This window comes from Carlito syrichta, unplaced genomic scaffold (genome assembly GCF_000164805.1).
Source record: "Carlito syrichta isolate Samal-C Ts95f unplaced genomic scaffold, Tarsius_syrichta-2.0.1 Scaffold313382, whole genome shotgun sequence".
Lineage (NCBI taxonomy): Eukaryota > Metazoa > Chordata > Mammalia > Primates > Tarsiidae > Carlito > Carlito syrichta.
The window spans coordinates 110,257-133,664 of NW_007257478.1; the positions used below are offsets into that span (position 1 = coordinate 110,257).

At 36.5% G+C, this 23,408-nt stretch overlaps 1 protein-coding gene across 3 annotated transcripts in view; it reads right to left on the minus strand.

The window, feature by feature from the left end:
- METTL8 (methyltransferase like 8) overlaps positions 1-23,408 on the minus strand; it is a 95,079-nt gene that overhangs the window by 30,277 nt on the left and 41,394 nt on the right. For 2 of the 3 annotated variants that reach the window (XM_021718750.1, XM_008070399.1), the window contains exons 2-3: positions 19,314-19,468; positions 2,373-2,464 (exon numbers count right to left, since the gene is read on the minus strand). In XM_021718750.1, the coding sequence (XP_021574425.1) occupies positions 2,373-2,464; positions 19,314-19,456 (235 nt within the window). In that variant the 5' untranslated portion in view covers positions 19,457-19,468. The remainder of the gene's footprint in view (positions 1-2,372; positions 2,465-19,313; positions 19,469-23,408) is intronic. The other variant, XM_008070400.1, reaches the window with a different exon arrangement.

Consider the following 23,408-nt stretch of genomic DNA (forward strand, 5'->3'; position numbering starts at 1 on the left):
AGTAAAGAATAGTCTCTTCAATAAATGGTGTTGGAAAAATTGAATAACCAGAAACCAGTAGAAGAAAACACTGAAGAAATGCTCTAGGACACTGATCTGGACAAAGATTTTTTTCTTTTTTTCTTTTTTTGAGTTGGAGCCTTACTCTGTCGCCCAGGCAGAGTACAGTGGCATACTCACGGCCACCACAGCCTTGACCTGCTGGGTTCAGGTGATCCTTCTGCTTCAGCCTTCCAAGTAGGTAGAACCACAGGCACACGCCACCACGCCTCGCTAATTTTTTGATTTATTGTAGAGATGAGGTCTCACCAAGTTGCCCAGGCTGGTCTCGAACACATGGACTCAGGCATTTCTCTCAACTCGGCCTCCCAAAGTGCTGGGATTATAGGTGTGAGCCACCATGCCCGACAAAGATTTTTTTCTGTAAGACCTCAAAAGCACAGGCAACCAAAGCAAAAATGGACAAATGGGACTTCATCAAGCTAGAAGGCTTATGCACAGCAAAGGAAACAATCAACAAAGTAAAGAGACAATTCACAGAATGTGAAAAATATTTGCCAACTATCTATCTGACAAAAGATTAATAACCAGAATCTATAAGGAGCTCAAACAACTTAACAGCAAAAAACCAAACAATTCGATTAAAAAATGGGCAAAGGATCTGAATAGACACTTCTCAAACAGAGACATACACATGGCCAACAGGTATATGAAAAATTCTCAAAACCACTGATCATCAGAGAAATGCAAATAAAAACCACAATGAGATCCTTTACTCCAGTTAGAATGGTTTTTGTCAAAAAGCTAGGGAATAAAGGATGCTGGCGAGGATGTGAAGAGAGGGGAACCCTGGTGCACTGCTGAGAGAATGTAAATTAGTACAGCCACTATGGAAAACAGTATGAACGCTCTGCAAAAAAAACCCCAAAAAACCAAAAAAGGGCTGGGTGTGGTGACTCAAGCCTGTAATTCCAGCACTTTGGGAGGCTGAGGTGAGAGGATTGCCTGAGCCCAGCCTGGGCAACCTGGAGAGACTTCATCTCTACAGTAAATAAAAAAATTAGCCAGGCATAGTGGTGTGTGCCTGTAGTTCCAGCTACTTGGAAGGCCGAGGTGAAAGGATCAAGGCTGCAGCAGATCAAGGCTGCAGCGGCTGTGAGTGTGCCACTGCACTGCACTCCAGCCTGGGTGACACAGTGAGACTACAACTCAAAAAAAAAAAAAAAAAAAAAAAAAAAAGAACTATGATATGATCCAGCAATTCCACTACTGAGTATATATCCATAAGAAAGGAAATCAATATATTGAAGAGATATCTGCAGTCCCATGTTTAAGGCAGCACTATTCACAATAGCTAAGATATGGAATCAACATTTTCTGGGGTTTTTTTGGTTTGTTTAAGTCAGATTCTCACTCTGTTGCCCAGCCCAGGTTGCAGTGGCACAATCACAGCTCACCATAGCCTTGACCTCTCAGGCTCAGGTGATCCTCCTATCTCAGTTTCCTGACCAATGGGACTACAGGCGTATGCCACCACACCCAGCAAATTTTTTTTACTTTTTGTAGAGATGAGGTCTCACTATGTTGCCCAGGTCTCAAACTTCTGGGCTTAAGTAGTCCTCCCACCTTGGCCTTCCAAAGTGCTAGGACCACAGGTATGAGCAACCACACCTGGTCAACAGGTTCTGTTTTTGTTTGTTTGTTTGTTTGTTTTTTGATAGTAGCACAGGCCAATTTTTGAAGAGCCATCTATGAAGGTTTGAAAAAGACTTACCTAAATTAAACTCTAAATATAAAAGCCTCTGAGAAAAGTGACTTTAATTTTTATTGAGACTATTCTATTCTAAAAGACCAGCACTTTTTTTTGTTGTTTTAGAAAGCAGGGTTTATGGAGAGGACAGAAAAGCTCACACAGTGGGCACACAGTGGGAGGGCACACAGTGGGAGGGGACTTGACCTGAGGGGTTGCCCACCAGCATCATTTTGATATGACTTTACCTTCTTCAAAGTTTATATATTTGTCCAAAGTTTCTAACAACTAAATGGCACAACAGCATGCTAAAAGTGGCATAGCAAGAGGAAAAGCTTTGTTTTCATATCTTGTTTGAAATGCCACCCACAAGTGTATCTCCCAGAAAAAGCAATAATATAACTACTGAAAGACCAATTACAGCGTGAATGCATATTTCATTATCTTTGGTCCCCCTCAACTGGGAATTCTACCCAATGGAACAAGCGCACTGGCACTGGTAGAAGCTAAGAAGTCTCAGAAACAATGACACAAGAAGGGACAAGAGTGACTAAAGTGTAACCTGAACCAGTGGAAGGCCAGCCAAGCCCAGTTCCAGGAGCGATAACCTACAGCTGACTACCTTGCTCTTCTGGAAGGACTTGCACAGCTGAGTTTTCCTTTACTTTTTTTCTGGCTGCTGCTGCTTCTTCTTCAGACCATTGCATGTGATCCCTGTTAAAAAAATAAAAAAAGATTCTAAAACATGCTCTATTATTGACGAACACTGGCAAAAAAAAAAAAAAAAAAAAAAAGATGACCAGGAATCACATCTTTCATTCTAGATTAGTCAAAGACAAATGACACAAACTAATTCCATGTGAAATGAATATATTTTGTGTCAGATGTTCCTACGGATGGTGCTGGTACAACCCTGGAACTCCTACGGTTCTTCTGTCTAAATCTAGTTGCGCTGCAAGCCTCAGCCACCTTTGGGAAATGACTGCTGAGGTAATGTCCTCAGAACACCTCAGTGCATGATTATTTGGGTGTTGGTATGATTTGCTGGGGGGGGGGTTGTTTGCTTTTTTACTCTAAGGCTACATTTATTTGCCTTTTTGTTAATTTATAAACAGAGCAATCTTTAATCATTTTTTAATGCTACTTTAATACACTTATATTCTGATACTCTGCTTTCAAAGAGGGACAAGTTTTAAAAATACTTTGTACTTAACCCTGCAATTTTAAAAGTAACTTTAGTTATGTTTTTCTTATTAGTTACCTTAATTCCCATAGAAGGGTTAATTTACATTGAAATGATAGAGTACTTGATAAAGCATATAAAAGGGTCACCTTTCTAAGATCTGACACTTTCTATAAGTATTTTTAGTTTCAGAATTTATTCTCTCTATATAAGAAGATATTATTTGCTGCTGCAAAGGTATCTTTTTTGGAATAGAAGCAACAACTATATGCAAGAAAGGTGATTTTTTTTTTTAGTATTGTTTTTACAAAGTTTGCATTTCATTTTTTGCAGTAAGTTAGAATATAAGCAAGTAAAGCAACTTCCTGGAGTAAACCACTTTTCTAAACAATAAAACAATTATATAACCCACATTCAAGTTACAGATAGTCAATTGATAACTATAAGACAAACCCCTAACACCCCTAAATATGATATTTGAAGTCTGACTGATGAGAAGGGGTAAATTATAAAATTTTTAGAGGTGCATCTTTATGGTGACTGAGAAACATTAACTGAGCAGTTAGTATGATAATTACTATAATAATAACTACTACAACTTATTACTTATTATTTAAACATTGTGATAAGCACATTACATACATATGTCATATTTAATCTTTTCAAAACTACAATAGCATTTAAGCATAGTGTGAGGAAGTTAGAGAAATTTAAGAAATAACTAAATCTATCACACTTTGCATACTGGGTAACAGAAATTTATTAACTTACTCAAGGTCATATAGCCGGTAAGTGGTAGAATCAGAATTCAAACCCAGATGTGTGTCACTTCAAAGTCCATCTTCTCAACCATTTGTCTATTATTGTCTACCAAGGCAGTGGGGACACTGAGAGATTTAAGACTTAACCCTTTTCCATCACTGGCTTATATTTTCCTAATGCAGGCATATAATCAAGAATTAAATGATAAAACAATGGAATATGCATGGCTAGCAGCTCAGGAATGAGCACGTAGCCAATTAATGCTAGCTGCGGCAAATAGGAAGGCTTAAGAGGAAGGTAGTTTTGGGTGCCTGTTAGGAGAAAAGATGATGGGCAATTACTCACATCAATAAGAAGTTGGCAATATGGACAGTGTATACAGGACAGGACTTAAAAATCCATTTTGACAGGTTCTTTTGAGTTATTGCAGATGAAGTTGAATGGGTTAATGGTCAAATTTCAGAGGATCTTAAATGTGGGGCTGAACAGTTAAATGACATGCAAAACACAAAGGAGTAAGAAGGGACTGGAGAAGGGAGACCAATCAGACTGTCGCAGTGATCTAGGAGTAATGAGATCCAGGACTAAATTGGTAGCAATGGGAAACAGAAAGGAAGAGAGGAGCGGAAGACTCCAAGAACACTGTAGTTATAACCTGGAAACTAACTAGATATCGGAGAAGAAGAGGAGAGTCATGAATGACTTCAAGGTCTTAAAACTGAGTATCTAGGAAAGTGGGGGTAACAGTGATAGAATAAGAAGTTTCTTTGGGTGGAATGATGACAAGCTGGTACTATTTTAAGTAATGTTTGTGCAATCAGATATGAAAGGGGATTTTCCAGGAACCTGGCTATAAATATACCACTGAAAGGTGAGAAACTGTTTTCTCTCAAAAAGTATCAAAACTGGTATATGGGAGTCTCCAGGAAAGTGAATGAGAATGCTTTCAGAGTTTCACAGATAAAAGTTTAACCACCAGTATTTAAGTAAAATCCAATCATTTACAACCCAAATAATCATTAAGCAGCTTTGTCACTTGCTTTGGTAAATGAGATTAGCATAGATTTTTGTTTTGACTTATTTTAATATATGTGAGCAGTCACATATAAATTTGGGGCTGGCAGCTATAAATTCTGCATATATAAATAAATTATACTGAATGCTATTATATGACAGTTATGACAATAAAGGCAACAAGTTATTTATTGAAAAAAAAGGTATCCCCAAGATGAGTTTCTCATCTACAAATTTCTGCAACATATAGGATAGAAAACAGAACAAATCTATTTCCCTGTAAAGAATCAAGTCATGAGAAATGAGAGTTTATATAGTCTTCAGCTTTAAGCATTTGTTTTAAGCTGTTAGCTTAACTTGCTACTTCTTCAGTATTTAATAGATTTAGTTATTTCTTAAATTACTCTAACTTCCTCACACTGTTCTTTAAGTTGCTTCATTTTCTTCACTGCTAAGTGAAGGGAATATTATACCCTAAGCTTCTGCAGAACAGATTTTTTCACTGTACAGTTACAAAATCCCCACAGAAACGTATAAAATGTTTCTACTGTATTTATGGGGACTTCCTCCAGCCCTGCTGCTTTATGGCAGTCTTTATTTCAGAAGAGTTGGATTCATGTATACAAAAACCCAACAGCCAGCAATAAGAATCATGTAACTTTTTATAAGTAATAAATATAACCACAATCGAATTTAACCATAGAGACAAATAACTAATAAACAAATTGAAAATAGTCAAGTATTTAACAACAACAAAGACCAATGGAAAAAAATGTCTTATAAAGTTTGGCCTATAAATTGTACTTCTGGAAACTTACTGTAAAGAATTAACTCAAAAGAACAGAGAGTTTCTGTACAGACAAATATCTGCACAAATATGTGAAATAAAGCACAATGTAATAGAAAAAATTGAGAACATCTTCAATGACAGGGCAATGAAAAAATTATGGTAGCTCTAAGAAATATTATATAGAATTTAAGATGTAAATATGATATTATGTAACAATATGAAAAAGTGTTCATGAAATAACATAAGGTTAAAAAGCAGATCCCAAAACTGTAATATGTATTATAATTACAACTGTTTAAAATTACATAGACAGTGGGTATATATACATAGATTTTAAATGGTAAACTAAAATAAATTATGTTAGAATGGTAGGATGAAGAGAGAACTGCTTTAGAATTTCCTTAACATTGTAAGGTTGCTTTAACTAGAGACAATTTTTTAAAAACTGCATTTACATAAAACCTATACTTTATGTTCAAGACATAAAGCCATTAAAAGTTTACATTAGCCTTATTGGAAAAAAAACCCCAGCAACCTTTATAATAAAAATAAAATTATATTTTCTTTAAAAATAAAAGAGGTAAAAAAATAAAATTGAGCAGGAAACACAAAATATATTGAATACGTTTTATGAAAAATTTGAATTTGGGAAAAAAAAACAAAAATAAAAGATAAAATTTTTGAAATTTTCACATGTCCAGTCATCATGACTATAGTTTCAGTTCGTATACATATTTTATATATATGTATTTTCTGTTCCTTCTATATCTATATTACAATTGAATAATGATTCCTAGCTCTATCTTTAAGTTGATGGCAATAACAATCTAAATAATTGTGCGACTGGTTTGATTTGCACACCCCCTTCAGTTATTTAGCTTGGGTACAAAAATTTTTGACGATTGTAGTTATAGAAAATTCTGCTAAATTTGGTGCTACTCCTACTCAAATTTTTGATAATCAGTTATAAACCAAAGCACCCAATGTAAACTATGTGGACAGACTGTTTTCCTGTCTCTGTCATTTACTGTATATGTAAAGGTCTCACTGGGGAACACAATTCAAAGACAAATTTAACAAATGTAGCAGATGACTAGGGAATTATAAATAAAATATAGGGAGTGCCAAAAAAACTACACATTTTAAAAGCTGTTATCTATGTATTACTTTTCAAAGTTGAATTAAATTATGGAAGCAATGTATAGTATGACATTCGCTCAACCGTGCTTCTGCCATTTTCTTTGACTGTCCTGCCTGTCACATGATGACACTAGCATTCATTTGATTAACATCATCTTTTGAGTGAACATCATACTTAGAATGTATATATATTTTTGGTATTCCCTGTATTTATTCTCAGGTCAAAGGAAGAAACAGGGTTAATTACTTTCAGTCTAAAACAATTTCAATATTCTTAATTCTATACAAAGTCATATTTATTATGTAGTCATACATGCACATTTTTCTATATAGCTATACAATATTCATCATAATTATAACTTAAAACTTCAGTACAGGAGTTGTGATTCTGGCTATGACAGGGTACCTAGTAATGGACTTTACCTTCTGCCATAAACAATGATAAAACTGGGTAAAATATATGAAGCAACTGTTTTCAGACATTGGACTACACTTCAAACAGTACAGGACTGTGATCCTTAAAAGAAGAAAAACACAAAACACATGTTACAGACTGTGAAGCAGAAAGGAGGATTCCAAGCAGAGTGGTTGTCTCACTGAGTGGCAGTTTTGTGAGTTGAGAAGGCAGAGATCAGAATTCAGAGTTGCTGAGGTGGTGAGAGGTTTGTGTGGCAGAATACTGAAGAGGGAGCTGGACAGAGGGGAAGGCCAGAGTTCTTCCCCCAGGGTTTTAGCTAGTGCTGGCTGATCATCTACAGGGAGAGACTCCATGGGGTCTAGGAGAGAGAAGATTCTAGGGCCAAGAGTGGAGAAAAGAGAACCGAGTGGAGATACGTAGTGCAGTGCAAGGAGACATCAGAGCTCTAGCTAAGCCAAAGTGAAGAAATCTCTCTGAACACCTCAGGTATTCAGTTAAGAACCTAGAAATGCCATGCCAAAGGAATAAAAACCACACTAACTCAGATCAATATCATAACAGTCTCACTCTAACAACACCTAAAATAAAACTTGACCCAAACAAGATCTGGCAATAATTTAACCACTAGCCAGAAAAAAACTCAACATCTTGAAAGGAAGACAGCATAATCTGAACTCCACACAAGATATTATCCATAAGGTCCACCACATAATAACAACTATTAGACATGTGAATCAAGAGAAAAGGTAGTCAATAAGCATAGACTTTGAAATAACTAAAGATTGCAATTCGTACACAATGACTTCAAAACAGTTTTGAAAAATATGTTCAAAGATTTAAAAGGAAAAGATGAATAGAACAAATGACTAGATAGAATAAATCTCAGCAAGCTGGGCTCGGTGGCTCAGCCTGTAATCCCCACACTTTGGGAGGCCGAGGTGAGTGAATTGCCTGAGTCTACAGGTTCAACACCAGCCCGAGCAACGTGATGAGACCTCATCTCTAAAATAAATAAATAAATAAATTAGCCGGACATGGTAGCGCATGCCTGTAGTTCCAGCTACTTGGAAGGCCAAAATGGAAGGATCGCCTGAGCCCAGCAGGTCGACACTGGGGTGGCCATGAGTGTGCCATGGCATTCCAGCCTGGGCGACAGAGTGAGACTACAACTCAAAAAAAAAAAAAAAATCTCAGCAAAAAATGAAAACTATTTTTTAAAAAAAGGACATTCTAGAACAAACTCATATATAATATGTAACATAAAGAATTCATTGGGTAGGCTTAACAACTGATGGATCCTGCAGAGAAAGGGTCAGTAAACTAAAAGACAGTTGTAGAACTTATCCAAATTAAAGAACAGAGAGAAAAAAGATTGAAAACAAAATGTATGAATCTAAGTAACCTGTGGGATAATACCAATTGGTCCAACAAACACATAAATCTCAGAAATAGAGAAAAGAGAGAAAATGGATTAAAAAGAAATCTAAAAAAATACTGACTAAAATTTTTCCAGATCTGATGAAGAAGAAGAGAAAGAGAAGAGAGAGTAGGAAGAATAAAGAAAAAGAAGGAATAAGGAAGGAGAGGAGGAAGGGGAAGGGGAAGAGGAGGGGGAAGAGGAGGAAGAGGAAGAAGAAGAAGAAACAACATTCATTAGATCCAGGAAGCATAACAAACCCCAGGCAATGCAAGTACAGAGAAAACTGCCAAAAATAAGGAGACATTTATTTTATTTATTTTAAAGATGTGGGGTACAATTCAGGACTGCATACACAAGTGGTCATCATACAGGTAAAGTTTGAGCCTCCCTTTGGTCCCTACTTTGCCTGGTTTGAGGTCAAGTACCCTTGTTGATGCTGCTGTGTCCCCTACTTCACCCACCCCGGCAGTATCCCACTACTGCCAATTCCTTTCTTATAGTATTATTAGTATTATGGTAAATGTTCAGGGTCCACTTATGAGTGAGAACATGTGGTACTCTGTTCTTTGTTTCTGTGACAGATCACTGAGTATGATAGACTCTAAATCCACCCAAGTTGCTGATAAAGAGAAAATTTTAAAATAGCTATTTAATACAGGAGAGAAGAAATGCAAATGACAGCTGATTTCTCATCAGAAACTATGATAATAGAGGTCAGAAGACAAAAGTTCATCCATTAAAAGTATTTGGAATTCTCAATAGTTTAATACTGTAAAGGAGTCCTGAGACCAAATGTTTAAAACTATTGTTTAGAATAATCCCTAAAAAATAATGCAAGGATGTATAAAAATCACTAGAGGAAATAAAACTGAATACAAAAAAGTATTCAATTTCTCTAATAAAAGGCAAGAAAAAAGAAATAGAGGGAAAATGGATAGATGAGATAAATTGTAAGATAAACAGCAAGTTAACCAAACAAAATTATAATAATTTATAATGCTGTCTGAACTGGGTGTTAACTTAAGTTTATTTTCTTTCTTTCTACTTTCATTGGTGTCATTTTAATGAACTAAAAAATTACCTTATTGTTTTAATTTGTATTTTTTTTCACTATTGAATATTTTCCCATATGTACTTCCTCCTGGGTCAACTTTTTATCTATGCCCATTGCCCATTTATCCAAATAGCAAATAATGCTTTTCTAACAATATAATAAAAAATATAGGTGCTAACCTTGAAATATGAGTGGCAAATCAATTAAATTTTCTATCTCTGTTTTTGTGTTAGTAAGGATAATAGTTCTCAAAACATTGTATAAATCAAGTACTCTGAAATATAGCTATCCTATTTCATCAAATCCAAGATGCCATTATTTTCTATACCCATAAGAAAGAAAAAAACACTTCCAACTACAGTTTTAAGATGCCATCAACTGTAAGAAGTATTATGATTTCAGAGATGCTAATTTGTAAAAAAAAAGTGTCTCAGAACAGATAAAATATAGCTGTCACAGGCACATCAACTAATAACTGAACTAACTTCAATTAAATCTTCTTTTCTACCATTGATGCTAATTTATATTTTTAACTCCTGGATGCCCACTTCTCTTTTTGGCTATAATGAGTATTTCAGTTGATTAGTGTTATTAGTGAATTAGTTTCTTACTTAGTAATGAGTGACTAACAAAAGACACAAACACAGAAAGAACCAAAGCTTTCCCACTTTACTCTATACAGTGGAATGGAGGTCACAGCTGCTGGAAGAAACCAATACCCAAGTCCCTCATTAAACATTTAATGGAAACCCATATCTATCAGGCACTGGGCTGTGAATTGGGGACACAAAGATGAGAAGATGTGGTAGAACTCAAAACAGTTTAGGAGTTGTAATCAGTATTAAAGAACACAGAGTTAATTATGAGGTTGACAGCAAGGTGGGAATAGATGCGTGAGGGAGGCATAATTTTTAAAAACTAGAATTAAAATAATATCAATATATAAAATATAAGTTTCATCTTTACCCTCCCTCTCATCTCCATTCCTATCCCATAGATAAACACCATTATCGGGATAACGTGGACCCTTCTAGACTTTTCTCTATGTATACAAAAACAAAGAAATGTATATATATGTAACACAGATCAAGAATCCCTTAACAAAAATAACATCATACCACAGATACTTTTCTGCAACTTGCTCTTATATTTAACAACATATCATAGCCATCTCTTGATATCAGTATACATAGATCTCTAATTTCTGTTAACTGCTACATTACTTTCCAATGCATGAATGTAACTATAATTTTAATGGTTTTATTGTGTAACTGACATACAGTAAACTACATATTCAAAGTGTACAATTTTATACGTTTTGAAATATGTAGACACTTGTGAAACCTTCGCTGTAACCAAGATAAAGAAGATATTTATCCTCTCCAAAAGTTTCCTTGTGTCCCTTTTAATTCTTCCCTCCCACTCCTCCTCTTCTCCCCACCCACCTCCACCTCCAGCAACCAGGATTTGCCTTCTGTCTCTATAGTTTAGTTTGCATTTCCTAGTACATTACAAGAAAGTATAGTACACACTCTTTATTTCTAGCTTCTTTCATTCAGCATAATTATTTTTGAAATTCATCCATGTTGTGTGTATCAATAGTAGGTACATGTTTAACTTTTTAAGAAACTGTCAAGTTCCATATAGTGGTGAGTAAAAAAATAACCAAAACAACAACAAAAAATAAACTGCCAAGTTGCATTCCAAAGTAGGTTATACCATTTTATTTTCCCACCAGCAGTGTATGATCTCCACATCCTCCACACTTGGTATGCTTAGTACTTTGAATATTAGCTATTCTAATAAGTGTGTAATGGTATTTCATTGTGCCTTTTATTTGTACTTTCCTAATGACTAATGATGTTAAACATCTTTTCATGTACCTGTTTATCATCTGTGCATCCCCTTTGGTGAAGTTGTCTGTAAAAATCTTTTGTTCATTTTTACTAGATTGTTTTCTTATTTTTGAATTTTGAGAGCTCTTTATATATTCTGATTATGAATCTTTTATCAACAATAAAAAGGAAAAAGAACTATTGCTACATAAAACAACATGGATAAATCTCAAAATAATTATGCTGAGTAAAACAGAGGCCAGACAAAAAGAGAATACATAATGGATGATTCCCTTCACACAAAATATTGGAAAATGTGAACAAATCCATGGTACATTCTATGTTCTTTCTCTCTCCTTTCTTTCCTTTCTCTTACCTGCAGGTAAATTCTCCTTGACACAGAAATCTGTTTCCAGAAATCTTATCTTTCTCTGTAAGCTTTAGTTATGAGACTAGCTATTATATATTCTCTCTATTTTTCTGTGCGTGTGTGTGGGGAGGCATAGGAGCATTGATGGACCCTACTGGGTAGCAGGCATAGATGTTGATGTCATCTATGATGTCATGAGGGTGGCTACTGCAGTCCACAGACTGGGTAGTCCAGGATCTCTTTAATAATTCCAGGGAGCTAGCTCCCTGGTTAAATATTAGTGACATATCTATCAGGCAATGCTGACAGTCTCAATAAAAGTAATATTTCCACTGTGCTTAATGTTTTCTGTTTCTTTCTATCCCTGGTCCCCGGGTAGTTCCTTGAGGGCTTTGATGATCAGGACAGAGGCAGAAGGTACTACCTGAATCTGGGACTGCCTGCCCTGAATGATCAGTTTCACTGTAATCCTTACCTTTCTGGTTGCCTTGGTGATGTCATCACCAACTTTTTTTTAGAGACAGATCTAGGGAGGTAGAGCACTGACTTCTCCATTGGTGCACCTCAGGTATATAGCTTTGCTGCCAGTGGGGTTGAACTTGCAAAGCATAGTAGAAGCAGCTGGTGTCAACTGAACCTGGATGCAAGACAACTGAAGAAAGCTGCATCTTGGCTGTCTCCAAGCTGAAAGCTGAAAAACTGAGTTTTATCCCCCCATTAAGTCCTGTGCTGGGTTTCACTTATACCTAGTTAGGATTCCCTGTTCCAAAGAGGAGTTTCTGTTGGGCTTTGGATAGTGTTCTCCATTCAGCATGGTACCCTGGAAAGTGATGAGCCCCCTAATTTTCCCTGCTCTGCTGAGACCTCAAATTCTGTTGCAATAGATAAGAACATTTACTTTCAAGGGCTCTATCTCAACCTTTGGCAGGGCTGTTTAATGAATCTTAGTAGAAAGACAGGATTTGTCAGCTGACCTTCTTTCTCACTACTGCTTCTGAGGGCTGTAAGTACTTCAAGCCACACAAGAATCTATAATTTCTTTTCTTGGTCACTAATTTTCCATATTTATGGACTTTTATGTTGTTATCGGTATAGTGCTGCTTGTTTTTATTATTTCTTATTCATTTTGTTGGAGAAGGAATACTTTGTGTTTCAGATTCATCACATCTTCTTTACCTGGAAGGCTTCAGTGTATTTGTCAAATAGACTAGAGTTCCTTTAGAGCAGGGATCATCTCCTAGTCCTCTCTTGGGTACTACATAGATCCTAGCTCAGTGATGGGGCACATATCAATATACAAAAATTGCTGAGGATAAAGGATATCATTCTATGTTCTAGTATGTTTAACTCTAAGAATCCTGAGTAGCAAAGCCAAATTAGTTATCCTAAATACTTCTTTTCTCATATTCTAATTCAGTTTCCAAATATGCACCTCTCTTCCAACTAGGCTGATCTACTGGCTTGCTTTGGTATATACCTGATATATTTCTTTCCAAATCCAGATCTTTGTTCATGCTACCCACTTGTATAAAACAAATTATCTTTACTAATTAAATATGCCTTATCCTTCAAAGCTCAGGTTAAATTCTACCTTCTCTTCCAACCTAATCTCAGGAATCTCTTCCTATTCTAACTTTATTTGGTCTTTATTGTTTTTATCACTTATTAACCTCACAACTGCCTATAAGGCAGGTATTATTATTACTAGTATCTCATTTTACAGATGAGGAAACAGAGTCACAGAGAAATTAAGTAAATTCCCAAGGTTAAACAACTACTAAGACAGTGCTCTTAACATCTAGACAGCTCTACTGCCTCTCATGACAAATGTCATAATGGAGGTAGCCAAAGGAAATACTTATTGACTGTGTTAAAGAACTATGCATGAAACAGAGCAAGAGGAATCAGATGACAAATACAATTATTATATAAGGAAAATTTTATAATAAGAAAGAATTCTTAGTGTCTGAAACTGTACTGGGATTCTGGAAACAGTCTTATTTAAGTAGGTTATATAATAGAAATCATGCCACAACATATAGGTCTTACCTTGGATCTAGAGAATGGATTAGCTCAGTGTTTTTTGAACTAAAGGTCATGACCTTTTAGTTATTATAGTGAGTTATGAAATCAATGTAGTCTAACTAATGCTTAGAAAGAAACAAAAAGAGAGTAGAATAAAATAAGTGGAAAAATATTGGTGACCATCTCACATGGTAAAAACTATACCAGAAACTTTTGCTCTTGTTTTGTATATTTATATATGCTATATATACATGTACTGGCCCATGATATAAGCTGTGTTTCTCACTGTGGATCATGCTACTGGCTTATCTCATTTAGTCATATAATACAAGTGCTTTATTGCTTCCTTATAAATTTCAGAGATCCCTGGAAAAGTTCCTACACACTTAAACCATGAACAGTATGGAAAGAGGAATGATTTTTTCAAGTAACTGTGTAAGATGCTCAATATAGACAGTTCTCTGGGCCATGTTTCAAATGCATTTTGAATATTGTTTCTTGCCAGTACCTTCCAAAATTGATAAATGCATTGAGTATCATTGAAAGATTTTTAGAACATAAAATGGTTCAGCAGCTATGGATAATTGTGTGACCATTTCTCAAAACTTAAACACAGAATTACCATATGACCCTTCAATTCCACTTCTAGTTATATATTCTGAAGAATTGAAAACAGGGACTCAAACAAGAATACTTATTCACATGTTCATAGCAGCACTCTTCACAAGAGCTAAAAGGTAGAAACAGTCCAAATTTCCATCAGTAGACGAATGAATAAACCAATTGTGGCATATACAAATAATGGAATATTATTCAGCCATAAAAAGGAATAAAGTACCAATACATGCTGCAAGGTGGATGAAGTCAAGGCATTTTGCTAAGTGAAAGAAGCCAAGCACAAAAGGCCACATATTGTATGATTCCATTTCTACGAAATGTCCAGAATAGATAAATCCACAGAAACAGATCACATAGCAGCCAGGGGAGTGAGGGCTGGGATAAACTGCTTCATGGATAAGAGGTTTTACTTTGGAGTAATGAAATGTTTTGAAACTAGATAGAGGTGATGGTTGCACAAAATTGTGAATGTAATTAATGCCACTGAATTATTCACTTTAAATGGTTAATTTTTTGTTATACAAAATTTTACTTCACTAAATTACTAAAAAATAAAAGACAATAAGCAGATATAAGTACTAGTAATATAAATATCCAGAATCAGGAAGGCAAATCTTTCTCAGGATATTAGAAAATGAATTTAAAAGGGTATCTTTATATTTTTTCTCAAAAAAAAAATTTTAAGAGTCATATAGAGAATAACTTACTAACTTGCCAACTAGCGGCTAAAGAAAAAAATGAACTGTAGATAATTTTGAGCAACATCTCTGAGAGAAAATTGGCATGTACTTTTCTAAAAACATCTTTAAAAAAATCAAATTCAGAAAGAGAGGAAATGCTATTCTTAAATATAAAAGAGAAAATAAGGAAGAAAAATGAGAATTTCTGCACAGAACTTTGGACTTAAAGGACAATCCAGCTTTAGTTTAACTTACAAATCTTCTCTTTAAGAAGGAAAAAAGACTGGGCTTGGTGGCTCAGTTTGTAATCCCAGCACTTTGGGAGGCTGAGGCGAGTGGATTGCCTGAGCCCACGGATTTGAGACCAGCCCGGGCAACTTGGCAAGACCTAGTCTCTACAATAAAAATTAAAAATTAGCCAGGCATGGTAGTACATGCCTGTAGTTCTGGCTACTTGGAAGGTTGAGGTGGAAGGACTGCCAGAGTCGACGCTGGGAAGATGATGTTTCTCAACTACCCTCCTCTTCCCTTGGAGGAAACCATCCTTACTGCTTTTATTACAGTATGCATCAGCATTGGTAGAGTGTTCACTAGTTTCCCAGGGCAGGCTGGCTAACCCCTTGAGGGTATGGTACAGAGGAGGATGCTGTCTAGACTAGACAAGGTTTTTCAAACTGTGATCAGCAGCATCCTAAAGGTCCTCTAGGCTGCTACAGTAAGTGAGGAGAAGTGGGAAAGGAAAAGGAGGTGGAGCTGTGGGTGCTTTAGGCCTCTTTGCCTGCTTCATTCAGGGCAGGTTTGCTTTTATCTTTTAAATTCTGGAATTCCACATAAAAACTTCATTTGTAAAAAATTCTGCTACTAAAGAAAAGTTTGAAAACCAGGGGGCTAGATGAACAGTCAAACTTGGCTTGTCAACAGAACTACTAAAAGAGCTTTTTTTCAAAGTAGAAATTCCTGGGCTATACCTCGAGACTTACTAAAACAGTAACCTCCCAAGGGATTCTTGAGGAGCCATTTCAAAGCTAGGTCACGTGTTTGAGAAGTGAGGGACCAGAAGACCCTTACTTTCCTGAGTGTCCATGACAAAACAGAACTTAAATTAGTAGGCAAGAATCTAGAGCATGAGAGCAGTTGGTAGCAGATGGAAAAGGGGAACGCAGATAGCTAAATCACTAGGGTCTAACCAAGAAAAAAAAATTGGTAAACAAGAAGCCTGCCTAAGATCAAAAGTTCCTCTGGAGATTTAATTACCTGCTGCCAGTTTACCTATTCAAATCATTATTCAACAAATATTTATGTGTCACACATTGTGCTATGTACTGTAGGCAGTATAAATACAGACATAATTTGCTTTTTTATGCTTCATTTTACTGTACTTTGCAGCTATTGCAATTTTTATAAATCGAAGGTTCATGGCCACCTTGCCTTAAGCAAGTCTATTGGTGCCATTTTTCCAATGTATGTACTCATTTTGTGTCTCTGTGTCACATTTTGTAATATTTTTAACTGTTTCATTGTCATTATAGTATATCTGTCATGGTAATCTGTGATCAGTGAGCTTAAATGCTGTTATTATGGTAATTGTTCTGGGGCACCAAGAACCACATCTATATAAAAAGGTGAACATAATCAACAAATTTATGCGTGGTCTGATTCCACTGACCAGCTGTTTCCTGTCTCCCTCTCTTCAGGCCTCCCCTCCCCATTCCTGAGACACAACAATATTGAAACTAGGCCAGTTGATAACCCTACAATGACCTCTAACTGTTCAAGGAAAAGGAAGAGTCACAAATTCCTCACTTTAAATCAAAAGCTAGAAAAAATTAAGCTTAGTAAGGAAGACATGTAGGAAGCTGAGACAGGCTGAAAGCTAGGCCTTGTGAGCCAAACAGTCACAAGTTGGGAACATAAAGGACAGTTCTTGAAAGAAATTAAAAGTGCTACTTCACTGAATAAATAAATGATAAGAAAGTGAAACAGACTTATTGTTAATATAGAGAAAATTTTAATGGTCTGGATAAAATATCAAACCAGCCACAAAATTCCCTTAAGCCAAAGTCTAATCCAGAGCAAGACATGAACTCTTTTTCAATTCTGTGAAGGCTAAGAGAGGTGAGGAAGCTGCAGAAGAAAAGTGTTAAGCTAGCAGAGGTTGATTTGTGAAGTTTAAGGAAAGAAGCCATCTTCATAACATAAAAGTGCAAGGTGAAGCAGCAAGTGCTGACGTAGAAGTTGCAGCAAGTTGTCTAGAAGATCGAGCTAAGATCATTGATGAAGGTGGCTACAGTAAACAACAATTTTCAATGTAGGCAAAAAAGTCTTATACTGGAAGGAGATGCCATCTAGGACTTTCATAGTGGGAGAAGAGAAGTCAATGTCTGGCTTTGACAGGGACAGACAGACTCTGTTAGGAGCGAACGCAGCTAGTTACTCTAAATTGATGCCAATGCTCATTTTATCATTTCAAAAATCCTAGCACCCTTAAGAATTATACTAAATCTACTCTGCCTGTGCTCTAGAAATACAACAACAAAGCCTGGGTGAAGGCATGTCTGTTTACAGCACAGTTTACTATTTTTAGACCCACTGTTGAAGCCTACTACTCAGAAAAAAGAATTCCTTTTAAAATATTACTGATTAATGTAATCACACACCTCATCGTCTAAGAGTTCTGATGGACATGTGCAGGAAAATTAATGTTGTTTTCATGCCTGCTAACAATGTCCATTCTGCAAGAAATAATTTCAACTTTCAAGTCTTATTTAAGAATTACATTTTGTCATAGATAGTGATGCCTCTGATAGATCTGGGCAAAGTCATCCAACAACTTCTGGGAAGTTTTCATCATTCTAGATGACACGAAGAACATTTGTAATTCATGCAAGGAGGTCAAAATATCAACATCAACAGGAGTTTGGGAGAAGTAGATTCCAACCATTATGAATGACTTTGAGAGGTTCAAGACTTCAATAGAAAAGTAACTGCAGATGTGGTGGAAATAGCAAGAGAACTAGAATTACAAGTGGATCCTGACTGAATTGCTGCAACATCATAATAAAACTTGACAGAATGAGGAGTTGCTTCTTGTGGATGTGCAAAGAAAGTGGTTTCTTGTGACAGAATCTACTCCTGGTGAAAATGCTGTGAACATTATTGAAATGACAACAAAGGATTCAGAATATTTCACAAATTAATTGGTAAAGCAGCCACAGGATTTAAGAGAACTGACTCCCAATTTTGAAAGAAGTTCCATGGGTAAAATGCTATCAAACAACATCATATGCTACAGAGAAATCTTTCATGAAAGGAACAACTGATGTGACAAACTTCATTGTCGTCTTATTTTAAGAAATTGCCACAACCACTCCAGCCTTCAGCAACCACCACCCTGATCAGTCAGCTGCTACTGATATTGAGGCAAGACCCTCCACCAGCAAAAAGATTACGGCTCGCTAAAGGCTCAGATGATCATTAGCATTTTTTTAGCAATATTTTATCGCACACTTAATAGACTAAGTATATTGTAAACATAACTTTTATATGCATAGGGAAACCAAAAAGTCTGTGTGACTTGCTTTATTGTAATATTCACTTTATTGTGGTGGTCTTGAACTAAGCCCACAACATTTCCTAGGTATGCCTGTAATCCTAATCTTAGTTTCCCCTGCTTTATTAAGAAATCTTTCTGATTATGCCCAAACAGAAGTGGTTCCATGTTACTAATTGGACCCTCCCAATTTGTAACTTTGCATGGCTAATTATCAACTTTTCCTATAAATATCTGTCTTTCCAAATAGTGTGGATTTCTTGAAAGAGTGGACTAGGTTCATACCAACATGCTCTCCTCCCTGGTGCTCAGTAAGCAGCAGGCACTGATACAAATTTGCTGATTGGTAAGTATGTGTAAAAGAAGAAAGGGTCTGTGGAGCAGGAGTGGGCCCCACCTAGGAAAGAGTTGACCCCTCCTCCCAGTGATATACTGGCAAATCGGGATCAGAGGCAATCAGGAAGGACCTGCTAGAACCCCAAAGCTGCTAAAAGCATGTGGGAAGTTTCACTTTTCCAATTCCATTTGCAAAGAAATTTAGAATTGGCAACAGTGAAGTCAGGATCTGTTATCCTGACTTTTGGACCTCTACAGCACGAGTTAGGTCATCAGTTTTAAAAATCCTTTCTTGGTATGACATGAAAATAATACCACTGGTGATATTAATAAACACACAAAATATCAGAACTAAAAAGAAAACTCACCACATGTTGTGTTCAAAAACTTTGGCTGGGTCAGTTAAAATCCTCGATCCCAGAGGGGCCGCTGGGTGGTAACCACTTTGGTATCTGTGTGACACCTTTCCTAGCCTTAAACAGGAAATGGAATTTCTCCAACTCATATTCATCCTATGCAACACCTGAAAAGTTACAAGTGATTAATTAGTCAAAATGAATTAAACAGTGTATTGTTTATCAGATAGGCAAAATCTGATTCCAAAGGTTAACAACCTGAGAAATGATATGAAGAGTAAACATTTTAAAATAAAAGATGGGCATGACAGCTTCTCTCCTGAAGTATTTTCTGGCCAAAAGAGAGGAAAGGAATATTTAGGGTGGGTGACACTGGCTGGCGTTCTGCATAAACCACAGCCTTGACCAATTTTGCCTTCTTGGGTTTTTACTTATTTAATTTTTAGCACATGGTCAAAGCATATAAGCCCAGAATCTAGATTTTGTATATTAAAGACAGCTTTTTCAAAAGTGATTTTATCATTTTATTTTGGGAATTCTGGGCAAACATATTTCTGGGGAATATTTTACAACCACTAGACCGAAAACCCAAGTATAGTAGAAGAATAAGAAAACAAACTTGGCTGGGCTCAGTGGCTCAGCCTGTAATCCCAGCACTTTGGGAGGTCGAGGTAAGTAGACTGCCTGCACCCGTGGGTTTGAGACCAGCCTGGACAACTTGGCGAGACCTTGTCTCTACAATAAATCAAAAATTAGTCAGGCGTGGTAGCACGTGCCTATAGTTCTGGCTACTTGGAAGGCTGAGGCAGAGGATCGCTGGAGCCCAGCAGGCTGTGAGTGTGCCACTGCACTCCAGTCTGGATGGTAGAGTGAGACTCCAACTCAAAAAAATAAAAAAGAAAACAAACCTTTAAATCTCATTCTCCATGCTGAATTGAATAATATGAAAATCAGTCAAATAAATAAATATTATATTAAGACAGAATCTCAGCAGTTCTTTTCTTTTCTTTATTTTTTTGGTTGGGGAGGTCTCTGTTGCCCATGCTGGAGTGCAGCGGCATAATAATGGCTCACTGTAGCCTCAACCTCCTGGGCTCAGGCAATCTTCCTGCCTCAGTCTCCTGAGTAGCTAGGACTACAGGCTCATGCCACCACTCCTGGCTAATATTTTGATCTTTGTAGAGATGAGGTCTCGCTATGTTGCCTAGGCTGTTCTCAAACTCCTGGGCTCAAGCAATCCTCCAGTCTTGGCCTCCCAAAGTGCTGAGATTACAGGTGCTAGCCACCATGCCTAGCCAGAATCTTAGCAGTTTTAAATTCTAACAATCTTACATACACATATTTTTAAGAATAGTAATATAGGTGCAAAATAGACTTTCCCATACAAAATGCATGCTTAAATCCTACCTAGCTCAAGAGGAGAATCACCAGATGATTAGCCCCAATTCATCCCCATTTCTGGAAGAATAACTTAAACATTTAAAGAGTATGTCACCTTAATTGTGAACTGGTAAATATGTCACTTTAAAAATCTCAATTAAAAAGTATTTAAAAGAAGGTTTAAAGCGCTTACTTTTTCCAATAAGAATCCACTGTAATACTGCTTGACACTTCAGTTGTTCATCCTAACATTCAGCCTAATGCTGTAAGCTGCCAGGTAGAAACTAAAAGGTGTGTGTGGTGTTTATAACATGCATCAGAGACTACTAGAGGTGCTATTAGGGCATAAAAATGCCACTTACTGTATACCCTTTACCACCTTACTGAAAACGAATAGGTTTTAAGACTATGAGTTTCAAAATGAAACACAGAATGTCAAAAACAGCTCACTGTGCTTTTAAACATAAAATTCAAGATCTTTTCGGAAAAAAAAGGGGCTTACTTATACACAACAAAAAGACAGTAAAGATTTCATTCAAATGTGACTAACAGTGATGAGAAATGAAACCTTCAACAGTTAGTACAGATGCTCCTGTTTCTTGTTTGTTTTCCCTTTTCCACTAAATGCAAGCTCTTTGGTGGAGGCAAATGAAATGAAATGCTCTGCCTCCCACTACCTTTACCCTGATGTGCCTTTGTTCTTTTCATCTGCCAGTGTTCCACATAAGACTATCGAAACCCTACCTGAAAAATTATTTTTAGAGCTCTTTTTGCATTGAATAGTATTCAAAAATCTTCTGTATGCTGAAGAGTAGAAACTGATTATACCTAGAAAGAGAGGCAATTCATGCTCAAAAGTGTAAAATGATGTAAACGTTTCCTACCCAGGAAAGGCAAATCAAAATGAAATTTCAATCCTTCAAATAACCACGTGATACTTATCTATACCTATCTATTTATAGAAGAGAAAGAAAGAGGGAAAAAAGGCAAGAATTTTTCTCACTATAAATGATGAAGAACCTCTGTAGACAGTCAGAGACAAAAAAGACATAATCAGACTGGCTATTAGGCGATTCAGGAAAATGTCAGAAGTGTGTGTACCTTGTAAGCTGCCAGCCTGTGGAGAGAGCATTGTGTGGCTAGAGCCTAAACATGTGGTAATTTCCCTGCAGAGGCAGCTGTTTCTCTAATGAACCACACAAACATCTATATTTCATTTATTTATCTGTAACAGGCACACACAGCCTTGCATTGCTATTTATTTTTATTATATAAATATATAATAAACCTTTACAATAGAATATATAACATAGATAAATACATAATAAAATTATATAAATGCCTCCTCAATTAAATTGCAAGCTTCCAGAGGCAGCACCCAGCTGCTCATGAATTAATTGTTTGACTGATTACATAAAAATTATACTTGTCTAACATAATTTAATTGAAAGAAAATTACTTCATGTTTTCAAAGGTGGCTCCTAAAATCCTTGCAGTGAGAAAGAAGGAAGTAACAGAAGACTATAACAGTATTCAGGCAGCTATCCAGTTACATTAAATATAACAACCATTAACATGCGCCTTACATGATGACTACTAAATTAGCTTCAGGTTTACCAAGTCATGGCTCCATTTTGTGATGGGGAAAGAAGAGAAAGGCAAGGCCAGCTCCAAATAGAATTCTGGTAGAGAAAGCTGTATCCTCTCTTAACTCTCTTTTGGAGTACTGTAATTTGAATACAAGTTTAAGATATTGCTTGCATAAGAAAACTGTGTGGATAAGTGTTTTTATTAGAAATAACACAAAGAGGTATAGATTAAAATATTCTGTTCATCCAAGAGAAGGCAGGAAAGGAAGAACAGAGGGACTAAAAACAGATGTGACAAATAAAAAGCAAATACCAAGATAGCATATTTAAACCCCACCATATCAATAATCATATTATATCAATAAAGTAAATTACATTAAATTAATTAATAAATTACATTAAAAGGCACAGATTATCAACTTAGATAAAAAAAGCAAACTGTTTATAAGAGAAGCATTTTAGACTGGGCACAGTGGCTCATGCCTGTAATCTCGGCACTTTGGGACTAGCCTAGGCAACATAGCAAGACTTCATCTTTACAAAAATAAAAATAAAAAAGTAAGCCAGGTGTGGCAGTGCATACCTGTACTCCCAGCTACTCAGGAATCTATGGTGGAAGAACTTTTTTTTTGAGTCAGAGTCTCACTCTGTTGCTCAGAGTGGAGTGCAGTGGCAAGCTCATGGCCACCGCAGCCTGGACCTGCTAGGCTCAGGTGATCCTTCCGCCTCTGCCTTCCAAGTAGCTGAAACCACAGGTAAACACCATCATGATCAGCTAATTTTTTGATTTATTGTAGAGACAAGGTGTCGCCATGTTGCTCAGGCTGGTCTAGAACCCCTGAACTCAGGCAATCCCCTCGCCTCAGCCTCCCAAAGTGCTGGGATTACAAGCATGATCCACCGTGCCCAGCTTGGAAGAATTGCTTGAGCCTAGGAGGTTGAGTGAGGCTGCAGTGAGCTGTGTTCGTGCCATAGCACTTCAGCCTGGGTGACGGAGTGAGAACCGACTCACCAAAAAAAAAAAAAAAAAGTTAAGAGAGAGAGAGAGAGAGAGAGAGAGAGAGAGAGAGAGAGAGAGAAGTATTTTATTTATTTATTTATTTATATTATAAAGATGTGGGGTACAATTCAGGGTTAG